The sequence below is a fragment of the Salmo salar genome, chromosome ssa15, assembly GCF_905237065.1.
Source record: "Salmo salar chromosome ssa15, Ssal_v3.1, whole genome shotgun sequence".
NCBI classification, from domain to species: domain Eukaryota; kingdom Metazoa; phylum Chordata; class Actinopteri; order Salmoniformes; family Salmonidae; genus Salmo; species Salmo salar.
The window spans coordinates 48035353-48057984 of NC_059456.1; the positions used below are offsets into that span (position 1 = coordinate 48035353).

Here is a 22632-nt window from a genome sequence, read left to right on the forward strand (position 1 = left end):
GGGGAGGAGAGAACGGGAGGAGTAGCCTCGTCCTTACATGGGAAGCCTGGGGAAGTCCATGGTAGAAAATTGCTAAATAGGGGTGGGATTTGGAACCCGCTGTAAATTAGTGACGCATCGCAACATATCAAAACAATCAAATGTCTTGCTGGGGCGGAGCTCCAGTGGTGCTCACTAGATTAGTGCAGTACCTGCAACAGGACATGAGGAAAGACGGGAAAATATGTGTCCATATACTGGATGCCGATTGTGTATAGAGCACACAATTCACTTTTTCCTCCAGGTTTTTTACCACTTTCTGCGATGTTGCAAACTAGCACACAGAACAACTCACTGCAAAATGTGTCCTACCCGGTCTGAAAACAGTGACGTGCATAACACGTAGCACCAACGGGCATGTGGGGAGGGTTCTTGAAATGTAACATCCAATCAAAATCCTAAGGTCAATTCAAACCATATTTTTGCAATACAAACTTCTCCAGACTTCCAAGGCAGGTGTGACAACCAGGTTATTTTGGCTATGCAAGACTAGGAGAGGAGAGGAAAGGAGAGGAAAGGAGAGGAGAGGAAAGGAGAGGTGTGACAGGAGAGGAGGAGTTCAAAACCCTTCTAGCACCACTCTGTCCCACGGGAGAAAGGGATGGAAGAGAGGATCGTGCCAGTGGGGAAGGACAGGACAAATGCTTCTGTGGCCCTCAAAAGACAACACTCACTTTCCAGAGCAAGACCTATGGGGGACAGAGGGGAGAGAGAGAGAGAGAGTGAGGGGGTGAGAGATGCCCCTCTACACTACTCAAGGGTCGATTCGCGGAGAGGGACGAGCATCACGTAGGAGTGACGCCACCTGACAGCACTTCCTCTGGCTAAACTGAGTGCAAGCTAATGTGGCACACACACACACACACACATCTATGCTCTGGTACAAGGACATTGATGTGCACATCTTCTCATAGACATGAACAAAAGCACAACAACACATACAGAAACGCTACAAGAACTGCTTCCCTGCTCCCCTGCCCAGCTGCCAACACGCACTCACACACACACACACACACACACACACACACACACACACACACACACACACACACACACACACACACACACACACACACACACACACACACACACACACACACACACACACACACACACACACACACACACACACACACACACGACTAGATGGGTGACGGATGAGAGAGAATGAACGCTGGTGGAGTTCTAGAGAGGCCTGAGCAGGGGATGTACTGAACACTCTATCTCCAAGCCTACTGTACTGTTCACTGTATGGGCTTTGCTAAAATGCCTGGTGAGAGAGAGGTATTGGTATGAACAGATCAAGCCAAAACGCCTAGAAAGACTACATTACCCATACTAGTCTGTGAGCCAAATTCCTACTGGAACCTTTCATATTGTGTGTTGCTCCCCTATGGCAATACATCCGACGTGTCCTTCCTGCCTCTCCTCCCTCTCTTCCCTACAGTCTCTCGCTATCTTTCCTGTAGATGAGCTCCTGTACTGCATCACCACACAGGGGAGCCGCCGAGAGCAGGCTGCCTGAGATGGCGAGCCCTCTGTGGGCTGTGGATCCTGGTCCTGCCCTGTCTGTCTACGTATCTCTGGATGTCTGTCAGGGGTCTCTAACAGGTGTCTTTGGTTTCTCTGAGGCCCTAGTGCTGTGTGGTGACTGTGCCCGTGTTTATGGTGAGGAGCGAGGCCTGCATGCCGGTATAGAGGAAGGGTAGGAAGAATGTAAGGGGGTTTACCTGGTCCAAGGTAGAGTACCTTGACTTGAGCGTGATGACCTCATCCAGGTGAGCCCTGAACTCTCTCCGTGAGGCCTGGAGGAAGCCACAGGATAGGTCACTCGCCTTCACACACGCCATCATGCATCACACACTCGTTCCATATTGGTACACGCACACTGGCACGCACATACACATGTACACACACACTCAAATGTCCTGGTACAGTACATTAGTATACATAGTTATGGCCTGGCACACACACAGACACACACACACACACACACACACACACACACACACACACCCCAGGACTACTGAGGTGATACATACAGAAATCAGTTCAAACAACAACAAAAAAAGACCACAGACTCCAAAACAACCAACATTCTGACAATACAGAACCAAAAATTTATGAAATAGTAACCAAATAATGTGATGGCAACTTTTTGCTCCAACCTAGAGCACGTTTAGCATGGGTCTGAGAGTGAGTTAGTGTTAGTGAGTGGAGGAGAGTGATATTAGCTTTGTTTGTGTTGGTGTACTGGTGGACATTTGCCTCTTTTCTCTTCAGTGCTTGACATATGGTTCCTGTATCTTTGTTACAAAATGATCCAAGGTTAGTTATAACTCACATTATTGGTTGCTGCAAGGATAGAGAAAGCTGATCCTAAATCAGATGAAACCCTACTGAAGGCCTGTGCCTAGCTGTCAAAACACTGGTTTATTAAACTTATTGCATCCGAGCCGTTAGAGCTGGAGTGTCAAACGTTTGGTCCGCAGATCCGGCCCACGAGGGGGTCCAATCTTTGACATTTGACATATTTTGCAAAAATAAATTTAGGGGGGAACAAACGAACTCAATATACATTAACATGACTAAAACCAAATGTGTAGAATGATAATGGACCAACATTCATCCAGTTGACTGTGTCCAGCTCACTAATCACTGAAATGAAAGCTAGACAGTCAGGGACCATAGAACATTCCAGAAATGATGTATAGAGGACTATTTTATGCTCATTTTAACTGTATGGAAATATAACACATTTTCAGTGTGGCCCTGCGGACCTCAATGAAGACTGAATACGGGCAAAATTAGCTTGACAACCCTGCATTAGTGTCCAGCTTTTCTATTTATTTGTCTAAATAGATGTTGCTTACAGGAGATCTATTGTGTCCTCCCACTGCCCATCTATTGTAGATGGATACCATATCCCTTCCCAATCATCAATCTCACTAACATCAAGCACAGGAGAGGTGCCTGTTAGAGATAGTGTCACAATGCTGAGTAAGAGCAAGCCTACCTCAAAACCAGCTGAAGGGTAGAGCAATGCACTGTTGGTACAAGCACCGCTGCCGCCGCACAGCGAGATAACGGCTACCATGACGTTTCAACTCTAACACTGTATTTGGAACGTGATTGAGTCACAAGTCACATGGCAGGAGGTGTGAGTGGATGATGAGGTGATGACGTGAGTGGAGCTGTGTGTGGGGAGGGAGGGATTCAGTTAGATACAATTTAGGGTATCTCAGACGATATGATGCGTTCGATTACACTATGGTCCAAATGTTCACATGAAACTGGTCAAAAGGCCTGTACATACTCTGATACAGGAAGAGATTTAAAAATGCAAAGGATTCTGGGATTTGCAGTACTCCGAGAGACGACTGTGTCCTTCCACCTAGCAGGGCAGCATGCAGGGCAGACATACAGATAAAGAGAAGAAGGAGGATGAACATTATGCAAAACAGAGGAAGAAGGAAGAAGGAAGGAGGGATGGAGTGACTGCGCAAGCATGCCAGGTGAACGAGGAGGGGGGACCATGGTAACCGATGCCATGACGATGCCATGACGACGTCATGACGACGGTGGCCATGGCGATTCCTTAGTAGGCTTGCAAGAGTACCTCAGCAATGCTTAGGGTGGATGAACAGGAGGGGAGCCGCGCCTGGTGCCACAAGAGAGAAGGAGGAGGAGGAGGAGGAGGAGGAGAAGGAGAAGGGGAGAAAAGAACAGGGTTAACACAGCCAGAAGCCAGACAGACAGACAGACACTGAGACAGACAGACAGCTCCCCTGTCTAATGCCGTGTTCATGTGGTATCACAATTATCGCATACTCAAGACTAACACTGCCATAAAGCAGCTCAGACTCATCAAGACAGCATGCAAAATTGCCTTCCAAGTGTTAAATTCAAGTGGGAAACTCGGGTAGCGTTGTTGTACCCCCAGTTTCCCAGTTCCTAGTTTCCACATGAATGCAGCATCAGTGTGTCTGTCTCAGGTAAGTCAGCACAGCCGAGGGTCAGGCATTATGACACATATAGTACAGTACAGGACAACAGGGTAAAGCTGAGTGACTACTGACTGAGGACCAGAGGAGAGCACAGTTACATTGATCAATTTGATTTATTGGAATTGTTGCACTGACCGTCTATTTTGTTGATTGTTGTGTGTGTGTGTGTGTGTGTGTGTGTGTGTGTGTGTGTGTGTGTGTGTGTGTGTGTGTGTGTGTGTGTGTGTGTGTGAATGACCCAAAGCAAATCACCAAAACCTTTACTTACCGTAGGAAAGATGTTGTACATAGAAAACATTTCAATTGTGTGACAGTTTACCCTCCGTTAATCAGCAACTTACTCTACAAAATTGTTTGGGTGTTTATTTATTTTTGAACCTTTATTCAACTAGGCAAGTCAGATAAGAACAAATTCTTATTTACAATGACAGCCTACTCCAGCAAACCCAGACGACACTGGGCCCATTGTGCACCGCCCTATGGGACTCCCAATCACAGCCGGATGTGATATAGCCTGGATTCAAACCAGGTACTATAGTGACACCTCTAGCACTGAGATGCAGTGCCTTAGACCGCTGCGCCACTCGGGAGCTCATGATTTTTACATAGAAAACATAATACAAACTATCACATTACCATACCCATAACTGTCTATCCCCTGTTTGATCTGTAGACTGAACTGTAGACCTCAGACCATTCTATCCCTAGCTGCTCTGTAGCCTGATGAATGGGAGGGGATCAATGTGATATGGGGATCCATTCAAAGACATATTTAAGGAAAATCATATTTTACTATGATGATAACCTCATTAAGTACATAAGTACAAGTATTTCAATCTATTGTAGCCCACACAAACACTAATTTGACCAATGACAGATGACACAAACACTGCCCTCAAAAGCTGACCAATGACAGACCAGTAAACCACTGTCCTCTCCGACAGTGACCAATGACATACAAGAAAACCACTGCTCTCCAAAATGACCAATGACAGACCAGAAAACCACTGCCCCCCCAAAATGACCAATGACAAACCAGAAAACTACTGCCCTCTCCGAGACTGACCAATGACAGACCAGAAAACAATTGCCCTCCAAAATGACCAATGGCAGACCATCAATCAACTGCTCCCCTCTAATTCCTCAAAAGATCTGACCAGTATGCCTCGGCCAACCCACCATATGCCTCGGCCAACCCACCATATGCCTCGGCCAACCCACCATATGCCTCGGCCAACCCACCATATGCCTCGGCCAAACCACCATATGCCTCGGCCAACCTTGGTATTCTAACACCAAGCATCTTCAGAAGCCTTTAAAATCATCTATTACTTAGACTGCGCATTAAATGGCACCACATAGGAAACAGGGTGCCATTTCAGATTCAGCCTAAGTCTAACGGTCTGAGAGATCCACTCTAAACTGCCACTCTGGGAATTGTAAGGGAAAGACCGCATGAGGCTGTGGCAGGAATGCACAATGGAATAGCGACCAGAGCGAAGGGATGTTTGCACATCAAATCCTCTCGGCTATTCAATTGGAAAGGCTGCAGCATGCTCCATGTAGAAATGATAATAAGTCCTATTGCAGTAGTAAACCATGAGCTAGTGAGAGTGGTGCAGTGGAGGGAAGGGGGTAACGCAGTAGAGGTGTGTGTGTGTGTGTGTGTGTGTGTGTGTGTTCATGGTTCTCTGGGTCTGCCCACCAGTCTCAGTGGTTTGCGTGGGCCCACCGGGTGAATAAACAGCGCTACAGTACTTTGAATGCAGCGGGTCAACGCAGAGCCTCCATTCAGTCTCATCCACTCCACTCTGTTTCTGTCTCTGATTCTATTGAATGGCCTCTGTTTTCTGAATGTTTTCTAGGCTAGGGTACAACCCCCGCAGGCAAACTCAGAGCAAGACGGCAGGAGTTAAGTGAGGACAAAAATACAGGGAACAATGCACAAAAATACAGACTTACATACAAGCATATATATACTGCTCAAAAAAATAAAGGGAACACTAAAATAACACATCCTAGATCTGAATGAATGAAATAAATCTTATTAAATACTTTTTTCTTTACATAGTTGAATGTGCTGACAACAAAATCACACAAAAATAATCAATGGAAATCCAATTTATCAACCCATGGAGGTCTGGATTTGGAGTCACACTCAAAATTAAAGTGGAAAACCACACTACAGGCTGATCCAACTTTGATGTAATGTCCTTAAAACAAGTCAAAATGAGGCTCAGTAGTGTGTGTGGCCTCCACGTGCCTGTATGACCTCCCTACAACGCCTGGGCATGCTCCTGATGAGGTGGCGGATGGTCTCCTGAGGGATCTCCTCCCAGACCTGGACTAAAGCATCCGCCAACTCCTGGACAGTCTGTGGTGCAACGTGGCGTTGGTGGATGGAGCGAGACATGATGTCCCAGATGTGCTCAATTGGATTCAGGTCTGGGGAACGGGCAGGCCAGTCCATAGCATCAATGCCTTCCTCTTGCAGGAACTGCTGACACACTCCAGCCACATGAGGTCTAGCATTGTCTTGCATTAGGAGGAACCCAGGGCCAACCGCACCAGCATATGGTCTCACAAGGGGTCTGAGGATCTCATCTCGGTACCTAATGGCAGTCAGGCTACCTCTGGCGAGCACATGGAGGGCTGTGCGGCCCCCCAAAGAAATGCCACCCCACACCATGACTGACCCACCGCCAAACCGGTCATGCTGGAGGACGTTGCAGGCAGCAGAACGTTCTCCACGGCGTCTCCAGACTCTGTCACGTCTGTCACATGTGCTCAGTGTGAACCTGCTTTCATCTGTGAAGAGCACAGGGCGCCAGTGGCGAATTTGCCAATCTTCGTGTTCTCTGGCAAATGCCAAACGTCCTGCACGGTGTTGGGCTGTAAGCACAACCCCCACCTGTGGACGTCGGGCCCTCATACCACCCTCATGGAGTCTGTTTCTGACCGTTTGAGCAGACACATGCACATTTTTGGCCTGCTGGAGGTCATTTTGCAGGGCTCTGGCTGTGCTTCTCCTGCTCCTCCTTGCACAAAGGCGGAGGTAGTGGTCCTGCTGCTGGGTTGTTGCCCTCCTACGGCCTCCTCCACGTCTCCTGATGTACTGGCCTGTCTCCTGGTAGCGCCTCCATGCTCTGGACACTACGCTGACAGACACAGCAAACCTTCTTGCCACAGCTCGCATTGATGTGCCATCCTGGATGAGCTGCACTACCTGAGCCACTTGTGTGGGTTGTAGACTCCGTCTCATGCTACCAATAGAGTGAAAGCATCGCCAGCATTCAAAAGTGACCAAAACATCAACCAGGAAGCATAGGAACTGAGAAGTGGTCTGTGGTCACCACCTGCAGAACCACTCCTTTATTGGGGCTTTCTTGCTAATTGCCTATAATTTCCACCTGTTGTCTATTCCATTTGCACAACAGCATGTGAAATTGATTGTAAATCAGTGTTGCTTCCTAAGTGGACAGTTTGATTTCACAGAAGTGTGATTGACTTGGAGTTACATTGTGTTGTTTAAGTGTTCCCTTTATTTTTTTGAGCAGTGTATATACACACACACACACACACACACACACACACACACACACACACACACACACACACACACACACACACACACACACAATAATCTGGACTCTGTGCGTAACATGTTCCCTAATTTTGATCTAAAGCCATTGGACCCAAATGGACTACAGGGACTCAGAGCCAAACATATGAAGTACGGCTGTGTCTCCAGCAGAGACAAAAGTGGAGCTTTTACTTTGATCAAATCTTCTACTCTCATCTCATCACGGCCTCACGAAACCAAGGATGGCCTATACAGTACACATTCCATTTAGGCTTGGGCTGTATACCGTATATACCGAGGTATTTGGAAGTAGCCATGGGGTGGTTTTTCAATTGCGTCAATACCGTTGAAACTATTTCTTTGAAGATTTTCCAATACATTTGAATATATACTTTTTATGTAAATACCTGCAGTCAACTTGTGCAATACATTAGGAGATAAAGCAGATTGTGTTCTTCATTTCACCTGTCACATTATTTTACATTATGAAGCCTACCGCAGTTTCTCAGAACTTACTTCATGTGTTTGTTTGTAAATAGCACAACGGGAGAAAGAGTCACGTTTTATTTTGAAACCCAACAGTGTTTTTTTTTTGCTTCAGTAGAGGGATCAGGGACATGCAACTAAAGTTTAACTTCTCAGAAAATCCATTAGTGCAACACATTTGGCAGAAAATAGCTTCATTTTCATCAGATGACAACAGAAGTGCAATGCTATTTGGCTGGCAGCCACACAAGTAAATGGGTTTACAATGAAAAAGAAAGGTATGTTTGGCAAAAATTATGCATGTTTAATTTTTTTTATTACATTTTTTAATTTCAACTTTATTTAACCAGGTAGGCCAGTTGAGAAAAAGTTCTCATTTGCAACTGCGACCTGGCCAAGATAAAGCAAAGCAGTGTGACACAAACAACGTCACAGAGTTACACATGGAATAAACAAACATACAGTCAATAATACAATAGAAAAAGTCTATACACAATGTGTGCAAATGAGGTAGGACAAGGGAAGTAAGGCAATAAATAGGCCATAGTGGCAAAATAATTACAATATTGCAATTAAACACTGGAGTGATGGATGTGCAAAAGATGAGTGTGGAAGTAGAGATACTGGGGTGCAAAGCAGCAAAATAAATAAAATAAATAACAGTATGGGGATGAGGTAGTTGGATGGGCTATTTACAGATGAGCTATGTACAGGTGCAGCGATCTGTGAGCTGCTCTGACAGCTGGTGCTTAAAGCTAGTGAGGGAGATATGAGTCTCCAGCTTCAGTGATTTTTGCAGTTCATTCCAGTCATTGGCAGCAGAGAACTGGAAGGAAAAGCGGCCGATGGAGGAATTGGCTTTGGGGGTGACCAGTGAAATATACCTGCTGGAGCGCTTGCTACGGGTGGGTGCTGCCATGGTGACCAGTGAGCTGAGATAAGGCGGGGCTTTACCTAGCAAAGACTTATAGATGACCTGGAGCCAGTGGGTTTGGCGACGAATATGAAGCGAGGGCCAGCCAACGAGAGCATACAGGTCGCAGTGGTGGGTAGTATATGGGGCTTTGGTGACAAAACGGATGGCACTGTGATAGACGGCATCCAATCTGCTGAGTAGAGTGTTGGAGGTTATTTTGTAAATGGTATCGCCAAAGTCGAGGATTGGTAGGATAGTCAGTTTTACGAGGGTATGTTTGTCAGCATGAGTGAAGATGCTTTGTTGCAAAATAGGAAGCCGATTCTAGATTTAATTTTGGATTGGAGATGCTTAATGTGAGTCTGGAAGGAGAGTTTACAGTCTAACCAGACACCTAGGTATTTGTAGTTGTCCACATATTCTAAGTCAGAACCGTCCAGAGTAGTGATGCTTGACGGGCGGGCAGGTGCAGGCAGCGATCGGTTGAAGAGCATGCATTTCGTTTTACTTGTATTTAAGAGCAGTTGGAGGCCACGGAAGGAGAGTTGTATGGCATTGAAGCTCGTCTGGATGTTAGTTTTCACAGTGTCCAAAGAAGGGCCAGAAGTATACAGAATGGTGTCGTCTGCGTAGAGGTGGATCAGAGTATCACCAGCAGCAAGAGCGACATCATTGATGTATACAGAGAAAAGATGCGACCCAAGGATTGAACCCTGTGGCACCCCATAGAGAGTGCCAGAGGTCCGGACAACAGGCCCTCCAATTTGACACACTGAACTCTGTCTGAGAAGTAGTTGGTGAACCAGGCGAGGCAGTCATTTGAGAAACCAAGGCTGTTGAGTCTGCCGATAAGAATGTGGTGATTGACAGAGTCGAAAGCCTTGGCCAGGTCGATGAATACAGCTGCACAGTATTGTCTCTTATCGATGGCGGTTATAATATCATTTAGGACCTTGAGCGTGGCTGAGGTGCACCCATCTAGCCCGACTGATTTGTAGGGGTCCAGATTCTGCAGTTCTTTCAGAACATCAGCTATCTGGATTTGGGTGAAGGAGAAATGGGGAAGTCTTGGGCAAGTTGCTGTGGGGGGCGCAGGGCTGTTGACCGGGGTAGGGGTAGCCAGATGGAAAGCATGGCTAGCCGTAGATAAATGCTTATTGAAATTCTCAATTATCGCAGATTTATCGGTGGTGACAGTGTTTCCTAGCCTCAGTGCAGTGGGCAGCTGGGAGGAGGTGCTCTTATTCTCCATGGACTTTACAGTGTCCCAGAACCTTTTGGAGTTTGTGCTACAGGATGCAAATTTCTGTTTGAATAAGCTAGCCTTTGCTTTCCTAACTGCCTGTGTATATTTGTTCCCGAACTTCCCTGAAAAGTTGCATATCGCGGGGGCTATTTGATGCTAATGCAGTACGCCACAGGATATTTTTGTGCTGGTCAAGGGCAGTCAGGTCTGGAGTGAACCAAGGGCTATATCTGTTCCTGATTCTACATTTTTGGAATGGGGCGTGCTTATTTAAGATGGTGAGGAAAGCACTTTTAAAGAATAACCAGGCATCCTCCACTGACGGAATGAGGTCAATATCCTTCCAGGATACCCGGGCCAGGTTCATTAGAAAGGCCTGCTCGCGGAAGTTTTTTTGGGAGCGTTTGACAGTGATGAGGGGTGGTCATTTGACCGCAGACCCTTTACGGATGCAGGCAATGAGGCAGTGATCGCTGAAATCCTGGTTGAAGACAGCAGAGGTGTATTTGGAGGGCAGGTTGGTCAGGATGATATCTATGAGGGTGCCCGTGTTTACGGATTTGGGGTTGTACCTGGTAGGTTCATTGATAATTTGTGTGAGATTAAAGGCATCGAGCTTAGATTGTAGGATGGCTGGGGTGTTAAGCATGTCCCGGTTCAGATGACCTAACAGCACAAGCTCTGAAGATAAGTTTATCATAGAAAGAACGTAGCCAGCTACATTTCCTGTTTTGCTTAAAGTTAATCTTTCATTTTACTGGAGAAAAGTAGTCTATTAACACCAAGAAAAGTAGCTCCGCATCAGTCAGAGTGCTGTCTGCTGGTATAATGCCTGTTGGTGAATTCTCATTTGAAGCAAAAACTGAAGCATTTTACATCTGGCATCAATATATTTCTCATGTGTTTTATAATTTTTTCCTGTGTGAAAAACAGAATTCTGCGTTACTGCGACCCCTAAGTTTAACTTGCAAGTTATCTAAGCAAGTGGCTGAATTAATAAGGTGACGGGGCGTCATATTGTGTTAGCTTTCTGCCGTGTTTGGGAAGTCAAAGCCCTTTGGATGAGCTATCTGTATCTTGATTTCCTTGTGTTTTTTGTCCACTCAGTTGTTGGCCTGTCTGCTCCTCCCCTCTCTTCTCCAATCAGAGCAGGCAGACCTGTTGCCTTAGCGACATCAGAGTCCACACAGACACAGCGTGTACACATGCTGTTTCAGTGCCAGTACTGTTCTTCCTTCAGACAAGCATGTGTCAAAACTTTGTTCATCTCCACAATGTCTCTCGTTCATTTCCGCTTGTAAATGTCTAACTAAACTCACCAAAAATGACATTCGGTAGCTCCTACCTACATATGTATAACTTTATGAGCTTGGTTCCCTGTCTTTGCAATTAGTTTATTTTTGTTTGCGCTCGTTAGCATATTTAGCTAGCAGCCTCCATGAAAACTCGCTATTACTTACGCAAATTTTGTTAGCATTCTGGTAATAGACACCCAATGGGTGTTTTGGGTTATTTTGTCGCCACTTTGTGTACTAAGCCAGTAATACCATAAATCCCAGGATGAGAGAAGGATGGTATGATGATATGAAAATCTGGATATCGCCCAACCCTAATTCCATTCCATTCATTTTACATTTTAGTCATTTAACAGACGCTCTTATCCAGAGCAACTTACAGTAGTGAATGCATACATTTCATTTCATACATTTTCATATTTTTTTTTTCCTGTGCTGGCCCCCCGTGGGAATCGAACCCACAACCCTGGCGTTGCAAACACCATGCGTTGCAAACACCATGCTCTACCAACTGAGCTACAGGGAAGTCAACACTTCATAGGAATTGACGTTTTTCATTTTACAGTAAGAAACTGCATTGTATTTTCCAGATCTAGGAGTTCATGTGTCACTGCATCTCTAGCCGTTGTTGGTCTTTAAATAGACAGTGTACTGTCTGTATTGCAGTATATACCTTCCATTTCTCCATCCATCCAGTCCCCTACCAGCTCTGGTTGTGGACCCTACTCTAGGGCCCTGGCTCAGAGGGACTATGGAGCCCAGTGGAGCTGCCCGTCTCTGTCTCCCTCTCCTCCCCCCTGCCTTTATGTAACCCTCAGTCTCTCACTCTCTCTTGAATACTGCAGCGACACGGCCACCACACTAGGCACGTGAGTCCTGCACTTCCCCCTCCTCCCCTTCTTCCCTCCTCCCCACCCCAACCCCGCAGTCAACGTACGCATGTCCCCTCCCCCGCCCTCTCCTCTCTCATCCCTGTGTACTTCCTACCTTCACACAGCCTCATCATCCCTGTGTACTTCCTACCTTCACACAGCTTCATCATCCCTGTGTACTTCCTACCTTCACACAGCCTCATCATCGCTGTGTACGTGTTTATGGCTAACCATCATCATCACCACCATCATCATCATCGGACCACACATACTTGGCCATGCGTGTAGACGCACACATGCGCATACAGTAGACACACACACAGGCACACTACACAAATACTGACAGTAAACACTGAAATTCATGTACAGACAGCATTCTCCATCATACACACTCCCAACAACACAGTCCAGAAACACACTCTCAAAACGCAGGAGGAAAGACACTACTTACCATCCTCAGAGTGGAGTCTGCACTGAGCGAGCTCTTCAACATGTGCACACGAGCACACACACACACACACACACACACACACACACAGGCAATCTGAGAGTGTGTGTGAGCGACAGAGCAAGCAGAGAGAGACAGAGAGAGAGATACAGAGAGAGTACAGTTAGGGAGGAAGAGCAACAGAGAAGCAGCGTGCACAAGAAGGAGAACAGGAGGGAAAGCAACAGAGAGACAGAAAGAGGGAGAGGAGGAGTGACAGAATAAGAAGGAGGGGGTGGTGTGGGTGTGCAGTGCCCATGTGAGTGTCTGCCTGTCTGTCAGCACATGGTAGAGGGGCTGACACTCTCCATCCCTTGTCCCTCTACTCTCTTCTTTCTCTCTCCCTTTCTCTCTCTCTCTCTTTCTACCTCTCTCTCTCTCTCCCTCTCCCTCCCTCTCTCTCCCTCTCTCTCTTTCGCTCTCTCCCTCTTTCTCTCTCTGTACTGATTGGAGCAGTAGCAGAGTAGCAGAGGGAGTACAATTACTGTGACTGAGTGATATGACGAATGCTAGTGGGCTTACACACACATTCTGAAGACAGTGTAAGGACAGAAATGGACAGACCGACACAGAGAAAGAGAGGCAGACAGACAGCCAATGCAGCAGAGGCCTTCTTACCGAGGCAAGGCACTGCTATGACGCTCAGGATATACCTCAAAATGTAGCTTGTTTCTCTTTCTCTTCCTCCCTTTCATTGTCCTCTACCCTACTCCCCCCCTTCTCTCCATCACCCCTCTCTTCCCCTCTCTCTGTCCCCTTCTCTCCCTCTCACTCTCTCCTCTCTATTTTTCCCTCAACTCTCTCTCTCAGTGCATCTCATAAATCCTCCACACTTCCAGTGGTCCGAGGAGGAGGAGTCACTTTTACGAGCCTCCCTGTGCTGGAGGAGGGTTATCATACACTCACAATCAGTGTGCTGTGGAGACACACACACACACACACACACACACACACACACACACACACACACACACACACACACACACACACACACACACACACACACACACACAGGTGTATGAGTTTGAGAGCCCATGTCTATGCCTTCCACAGGAGAATAAAGCCTTTATGGTACAGGCTGTAAAACAAGAGCAGGCTCTACACAGCCCAAGAGCAGAGACCCACGTCTGCCTGCTGCCTACTGCCTGCTGCCTACTGCCTGTTTGCCTTCACTTACTGCAGGGCACAGACTTGGAGGAAAAAATGCAGAAACAGAAACACAGGCAGTAGGCAGCAGGCAGTAGGCAGCAGGCAGACGTGGGTCTCTGCTCTTGGGCTGTGTAGAGCCTGCTCTTGTTTTACAGCCTGTACCATAAAGGCAGCCATTGCCATCGGGCCGCAGACACTACACACACGGCATAGACAGATCTCGACAGTACTACACACACCCCCACAGAAAACTCTCAGTTAAGGTTTCTTTCTCACACAGCCTTCCTCCATGCCTTATAATTATCTATAGACCTTATAGGCCTATAGGCCTTAGTTGGCATGCACACAAGCACACACACAAACACACACTCCCCCACCCAGACCCCCCCCCCCCAGGTGACATTCTCGGAAATGAGTGTGTGTGCCAGAGGGGGTAGTGAGAGACAGAGTAGGTACAGATCCTCCGAGTGCAGTCCAAAACACACACACACAAATCCCCTGTCGACAGTGGGAAGGAGGGAAGGGAGGGAGGGCCGCTTGGCAGCCTGGTCCAACAGCGCCCTGAGCCAGAGGACATTACCGCTGTCGGCCCCCGACCACACACACTCTGTTTTATACACTTACTAAAACCACCGCCACGCCATTGGGAAGCAGCCATTGCCATCGGGCCGCAGACACTACACACACGGCATAGACAGACCTCGACAGTACTGAACAGACATCCACTGTAGAAGGCTACTGTACCAATGACCACAGTCACTCTTTGTTCTAAATGGCACCGTATTCCCTATATAGTGCACTACTTTTGACCAGGGCCCATAAGATCCTGTGTGCACTATATAGGGATTAGGCTGCTATTTAGGACAAAGCTAGGGTTGCAAAGGGAGGTGTTATATATATATATATATATATATATATATATATATATATATATATATATATACACACACACACTTCTGGTAACTGTCAAGTTTTTTTAAAATTATTTTTTAATTACATGACATCTAGTGTAATGTTTGGCTACCTCAGATTATCACAGGTGTCTGTAATTATCTCTGTCCCTGTGTGGCCTTATCACATCAACTAAGATTATTTTATAGAAAATCCTGGATGCTGATTGGTTTACTCACCACAATAATGCCTGTTAACGGTTCCATTTGAATGGTCAACGTGCATCCACTATCCCACTGCCCAGCCAGGCAATACATACACTTAATCTCCCATGTTAAAAATGCCACTAGCCTAGCATTTAGTTTGCAACAGTTGGTCTAAATCTTGCCCTCTTCCTCTCCGACTTGTGCAACAATGTACCAGTTTTTTTTTGTGTGATCTCCACCATGCCACGCAGCCTATACGTGACTAGACTGTAAAGTTTCTCAAATGAAACAATGACAAGCAATAAGAAACAATAAGGGCCCTCAAACCCGGGAATTATCGTGAATAACGCCCTCCTACGGGCTGTTTTACTGGCCCTTCACTCCGTGTCGGCCCTAAGAACAGCCCTTAGTTGTGACTTTGTGGTATAGGGCCAATGTACCACGGCTAAGAGCTGTAGCCAGGCACTCCACGTTGCGTCATGCTAAGAACAGCCATTAGCCGTGGTACATCCCCGTGTACCTTATTGCTTAAATATACTGTAATAACATATATGTCATTTAGCAGACGCTTTTATCCAAAGTGACTTACAGTCATGTGTGCGACACACATTTTACATCCGGATGGTCCGCCACTATCCTGGCGTCGCAAACCCCATATTCAAACGACTGAGCTACAGAGGATCACCGGCATAGGCAGACATCTATTGTACTGAACAGACATACCCACCGTGCTACTGTAGCGATGACCCCATCAAGCACTGTACTACACCCACAGCAGAGACAGAGATCTACCCTACAGACAGTGGATCTCTGTTCAAGGCTATGTAGCAGTGACCACAGTACAGTGTGCTAAAGACTAGGAAGGACTCATTGATCCAGCCCACTATGGCTGGCTGCATCCTGCATCCATTAGTGAATTGGATTACAGATAGGACTAACAACAACATGGGTGGCTTTCACGTTGTTCTGTATGACCAATGTGGTGACATTAATGATACAGTATCGTTACTCATGTGATGTGTATGGACGTGTGTGTGTGAATGTGTATTTACACACAGTGTTATTGTGTGAGTGTCAACAGTGTGTGTGGGTTGTGTGTGTATACAGAGTGAATACGTGTGTGTGTATTTACACATAGCGTTATTGTGTGTTCGTTAACAGTGTGTGTGGTATGTGTGTGTGTACACAGAGTGAATACGTGTGTGTGTGTGTGTGCGCGCGTGCGTGCGTGGGTGTGTGCGTGTGTGTGTGTGTGTGTATACAGAGTGAATGTCTGTGTGTGTGTTTTTACACACAGTGTAATTGTGTGAGTTTTAACAGTGTGTGTGTGTGTATGTGTGCGCGCGTGCGCGTGTGTGTGTATGTGTGCGCGCGTGCGTGCGTGCGTGCGTGCGTGTGTGTGTGTGTGTGCGTGTGTGCGTGTGCCTGAGCTACACCCTTGCTTTGGCCATAACTCCTCTAAGGAGGCCAGAGATAGAGGTCGAGGGGGTGGTCTGTATATAACAGTCTTCTCATAGTGACTCATATTCTCATAGTGACTCATATTGGAGAAGGAAAGAGGAAGTGGCTTGAATAAGCCTTGGCCTTGGCTCCATCCATAAAACGCATTCATCAAAAGGCTATTGGAAGACCATTAACTCAGGCAGCCTCATGTACAGCCAAAACCAGTTTAAGCAACACAAAAGCCATCTTCACACTGCTGATCCAACATGTAAGCTGTTATTATTATGCTGCTAGGATTTCACATTTTTGTTGATTTTAGGTTATATGGTGGTGCTTTTGAAGACAGATAGAGGAGACATGGATATAAATGTGGTAAGGAGGTCAATGGAACATATGTCATGGGGGATAGGAGAAGGATACTGAATCTACAGATCTGATCTAAATATGTAGATAGTCATCAAATCCGTCAGGATTGATGTGTTGTAACAGGCCCAATGTACAGTCGTGGCCAAACGTTTTGAGAATGACACACATATTAATTTTCACAAAGTCTGCTGCCTCAATTTATATGATGGCAATTTGCATATACTCCAGTATGTTATGAAGAGTGATCAGATGAATTGCAATTAATTGCAAAGTCCCTCTTTGCCATGCAAATGAACTGAATCCCCCCCAAAAACATTTCCACTGATTTCAGCCCTGCCACAAAAGGACCAGCTGACATCATGTCAGTGATTCTCTCGTTAACACAGGTGTGAGTGAGTGTTGACAAGGACAAGGCTGGAGATCACTCTGTCATGCTGATTGAGTTCGAATAACAGACTGGAACTTCAAAAGGAGGGTGGTGCTTGGAATCATTGTTCTTCCTCTGTCAACCATGGTTACCTGCAAGGAAACACGTGCCATCATCATTGCTTTGCACAAAAAGGGCTTCACAGGCAAGGATATTGCTGCCAGTAAGATTGCACCTAAATCAACCATTTATCGGATCATCAAGAACTTCAAGGAGAGCGGTTCAATTGTTGTGAAGAAGGCTTCAGGGCGCCCAAGAAAGTCCAGCAAGCGCCAGGACCGTCTCCTAAAGTTGATTCAGCTGCAGGATCGGGGCACCACCAGTACAGAGCTTGCTCAGGAATGGCAGCAGGCAGGGGTGAGTGCATCTGCATGCATAGTGAGGCAAAGACTTTTGGAGGTTGGCCTGGTGTCAAGAAGGGCAGCAAAGAAGCCACTTCTCTCCAGGAAAAACATCAGGGACAGACTGATATTCTGCAAAAGGTACAGGGATTGGACTGCTGAGGACTGGGGTAAAGTCATTTTCTCTGATGAATCCCCTTTCCGATTGTTTGGGACATCCGGAAAAAAGCTTGTCCGGAGAAGACAAGGTGAGTGCTACCATCAGTCCTGTGTCATGCCAACAGTAAAGCATTCTGAGACCATTCATGTGTGGGGTTGCTTCTTAGCCAAGGGAGTGGGCTCACTCACAATTTTGCCTAAGAACACAGACATGAATAAAGAATGGTACGAACACATCCTCCAAGAGCAACTTCTCCCAACCATCCAGGAACAGTTTGGTGACGAACAAGGTCTTTTCCAGCATGATGGAGCACCTTGCCATAAGGCAAAAGTGATAACTAAGTGGCTCGGGGAACAAAACATCGATATTTTGGGTCCATGGCCAGGAAACTCCCCAGACCTTAATCCCATTGAGAACTTGTGGTCAATCCTCAAGAGGCGGGTGGACAAACAAAAACCCACAAATTCTGACAAACTCCAAGCATTGATTATGCAAGAATGGGCTGCCATCAGTCAGGATGTGGCTCAGAAGTTAATTGACAGCATGCCAGCGCGGATTGCGGAGGTCTTGAAAAATGTAGGCTAATTTTGCTGGGGGGGCAATGAGGAGATTCAGGAACGTTCCGCCATGTCTTTCCATGACATTTCCATTGTTTTGGGTCAAGTTCCATTGACCTCTTTACCACATCTATTGTTGACGTAAATATCATAACATTGAAAATATCCCAGCAAAGGAACCAATCAGAAGGGAGATGGGTGTGGCTAAAATTCAGACCCATATAGGTTATGGTAATGATAAGGGTCAGGGTTAGGGGGTTAATGTTAGGATTACTGTCAGGGGAGGGAACGAATAGGATACATTCAGTCCTGGTTGTAGGAACACAGTGTCAGGGCTGTGTGTGTGTGTGTGTGTGTGTGTGTGTGTGTGTGTGTGTGTGTGTGTGTGTGTGTGTGTGTGATTCAGCCTTTCGACTTACCTTGAGGAAAGCCCTGACAGGAGAGGGGGAGAACCCCTCATAGAGAGAAAGAGAGAGATTAAGAGAGAGGAAGAGAGAAAGAGAGAGATTGAGAGAGAGGAAGAGAGAGATTGAGAGATTGGAAGAGAGAGAAAGAGAGAGGAAGAGAGAGAAAGCGCAGAGGGAGAGAGAGAGAGAAGTGTATCAGAACCCCTATAACCCTCCACCGCCCACTGAGTCAAATCCTACTGCCCCCCCCACACACACACACTCCCATATGCTTCATTAATCCAAACACAACCATTACGTAACTGCACTACTTGCTCACAAGAGTGGAAGAGTACAACTACACTACCAAACCATCACAGTAGGAGTGTGTGTGTGTGTGTGTGTGTGTGTGTGTGTGTGTGTGTGTGTGTGTGTGTGTGTGTGTGTGTGTGTGTGTGTGTGTGTGTGTGTGTGAGAGAGAATGAATGTAGTGTGTGCATGTCTGAGTGCAGGTTGGACTGTGTGATTGGCCTGAGTAGTGTGTATGGTATCCTTGTGTCTGTGTGTCTTTATTTTCATGTTGTGTTATTTGTGAGTCTGTGTGTGTGTGTGTGTGTGCCCCCAGCTCCAGTGCTGTGTAGACAGACAGGTTTGGACATTAGAGCGGTGCATCTGGGTGCATCTCTCTCTGGTCTGCGTGAGTGTGTGGTCTGGAGGCAGAGCAGCAGAGGCTGTTTCCGCTTCACATGAAGACCTGTGAGAACGTGTGGTGAGAGGCGCCTAACGCACGTGCGCACACGCACACACACACACACACACACACACACACACACACACACACACACACACACACACACACACACACACACACACACACACACACACACACACACACACACACACACACACACACGGCCTGGGGTGGCACATCCTATCTAGCGGTCAGTGGTGCTCGTGCACTTAAAAGCCGCTCAGCCGAGAAAATAGAAATCTGCTTTATTTTGGCCAACTACGCTCCCCCCATTGCTTCCTGTCTGGAAAGCCCTTTACTGAACATTGGATAATCATACTCAAAGTGAGTTAGGAAAGCGGCGTACACGCCTGATTTACTGTATGTGTCTATGTACTTTTTTGGAAGAGATTTGGCCAGACTGTCGCGCTGACTCATGTGGTTATAGAATGTGGAGGATACGGTAGCTCCTGACAGAGAAGCAGCAACTCAAACTGGGTCATTAACAAAAACGGCTTTAGTTTAGTGAGGTAGAGTAACTTTACCTCATACTGCAGTGGAACTACAGGCACATTGGGACAGTAGCACAAAGCCTACTCACCGCTTACATACAGCTCCGCTATAGAGACCATACCGCCTGCACTACCAGTTAAACAATACCACTACTGGGAATTTAGTGACGGCAGCTCAAAATCTACTGTACATCCCGTTTCCCAGGACTATACAGCCTTAGATACGCAGAGAATAAACATACAAATCATTTGGCAAACTATTGGCACCCAATGCTCCACAACAACCCCAAGTTAGGTAAGCCAAGTCAGTCGTCTTGGAACTGTTTCTATTTTCGTAGTCTAACAGAGATAATTCTACATCTTAGAACAAATATGCGTCTGCTTATGACACCCCCCCAACAACAATAAAAAACTGTTTGACACAGGCAGTGTATATTCACACACAGCCATTGTGTTATTTCTCTGAACACTGTATCTATATCCTCTGTTCTCCACAGTGTACCATTCCTAGACACCCATACTTTAAATACCACCTACATGTGACGGTGGTCAGCCTGACCGACCCTGTGAACCTGCGCTGGAATCTATATACCTCCTACTGTATACAGTATATACTGGTCTCTGGATTCAACTACCCTCATCATGTGACTGTCCCCTTCAGCCATTCCCATAGCAACCCCTAGTCTATTCCCATGACACTTGCCCAGTGTCCAGGAGGAGAACCATGGAGACAAGATGTGAGAGGGAGATGATGTGTGTGTGAGAGAGAGAGAGAGAGAGAGAGAGAGAGAGAGAGAGAGAGAGAGAGAGAGAAAGCGAGAGAGAGATGAAGCGAGAAAGATAGAGCGAGAGAGATAGAGCGAGCGAGAGGTAGAGTGAGCGAGAGAGATAGAGCCAGAGCAAGAGAGAGATAGAGCCAGAGAGCCAGATAGAGCGCGAGAGATAGAACGATAGAGAAAGAGATAGTGAGATAGTGATAGAGTGATGAGAAAGAGATAGAGCGAGAGAGAGAGATAGAGCGAGAGAGATAGAGAGATAGAGCAATAGAGCAATAGAGAAATAGAGCAATAGAGAAAGAGATAGAGAGAGATGGAGAGATAGAGAGATAGAGTGATAGAGAAAGATAGAGCGAGAGAGAAATAGAGCGATAGAGAGAGAGATAGAGCTGTCATGACGTTGGCCTGTGGGTAAGGTTTATGACCCCCCCCATAAATACCTTTCTCCCTTCCCTCTCTCTCTGACTCTACTGAAGGACTCTTGAATAGCCTTTGTTAAACATAGAGAGTCTGGGAACATCAAACAAGTGGGGGGAAAGGAACCATATTTCGGTAATAGAACCAGTTGAAAATATGCGTTGGTACTTAATGAATATGATGTCAGTTCGGTTGTCATCTGAGACATTATGACTGATGACAGGACGACATAAACTGTATCTGGGAAAGTCTACACATTCTAGTTATCAGATTCACATGGAATTGTTGTTCAATTTAAATGTTTGAATATGAAACTATTTGTGAAAAGATTAAATGTCATTTTAGCTTCCAAATGAGAGAATTGGGTTTTCATAAGGTTAGACCTCTGCTCAATCAGTGGCCCGCCCCTGTGAAGAGACATGGGTTATAAACTATGAAACACACCCTTCTCTCCCTCCACTCTCCCTCCACCTTGACGAAATTGTAACCTTCTGTTCCGAGGACGCGAGGCCTGCAGCCTCTGAGTTAAAAGGGCGAATAACTTTCTGTTCCGGGTACATTAGGGCGGCGGTCCGATGTCAGAAGGATTCAGATAATAACTATAGAACTAAGCCAACCTCAGCATGAGCTTTGGTTGCGAATGGTATGAACTTTGAACTCTTATTCACTACAGAAGTGATACCTCCTAGCCGTTGAGTTAGCAGTGGCCGCTGTAAACGTGGGCTAGGAAAGGACGGACTGTGTATCCAGTCTAACACACAACGACTACAACATACTACGTTGATACTACAACGTATTCAATTTACCACCAGAGACATTCTTCCGAGGACAGGAAGAGCTCTGTTGGCCAACACGGCCAGCATCTACGACCAACCTACCGAAGCACAGCTCAGAGTAAATATTTATTGCATTTTCCTTTTCCAAATGGGCGGTAATTTAGAATGCATAAGATACTGTATTTATGATAGCTTCTCCCTTTGTTCCTCAGTCTTCCCGCTCTGTCATAAGCGACGTAAGGGACAGACCAAGGCACAGCGGGTATAGTGCTCATCTTCCTTCTTTATTAAGAGAGAACACTCAAACAAAATAAACAAACGACGAAACAGCTCTGTAAGGTACACAGGCTATACAGAAAACAACCACCCACAAACCCAAAGGGAAAAAGGGCTGCCTAAGTATGGCTTCCAATCAGAGACAACGAAAGACACCTGCCTCTGATTGGAAACCATACTCGGCCACACATAGAAAACGAACCTAGAAAATGAAAACTAGAACAAATCCCCTCTAAATAAATCAACCCCAAAATACACAAAAGCAACACCCCTGCCACACCCTGACCA

The 22632-nt window shown here is 46.3% G+C and overlaps 1 protein-coding gene across 16 annotated transcripts in view; it reads right to left on the bottom strand.

The window, feature by feature from the left end:
* Positions 1–22632, bottom strand: part of LOC106571666 (gephyrin) — a 105205-nt gene that overhangs the window by 22388 nt on the left and 60185 nt on the right. For 9 of the 16 annotated variants that reach the window (XM_045695801.1, XM_045695803.1, XM_045695800.1 and 6 more), the window contains exons 9-10: positions 3659–3700; positions 1770–1844 (exon numbers count right to left, since the gene is read on the bottom strand). The exons of 3 other annotated variants lie outside the window; for them this stretch is intronic. In XM_045695801.1, coding sequence (XP_045551757.1) covers positions 1770–1844; positions 3659–3700 — 117 coding nt within the window. The remainder of the gene's footprint in view (positions 1–1769; positions 1845–3658; positions 3701–22632) is intronic. 4 more of the 16 variants (XM_045695804.1, XM_045695802.1, XM_045695805.1 and 1 more) reach the window with 2 other exon arrangements.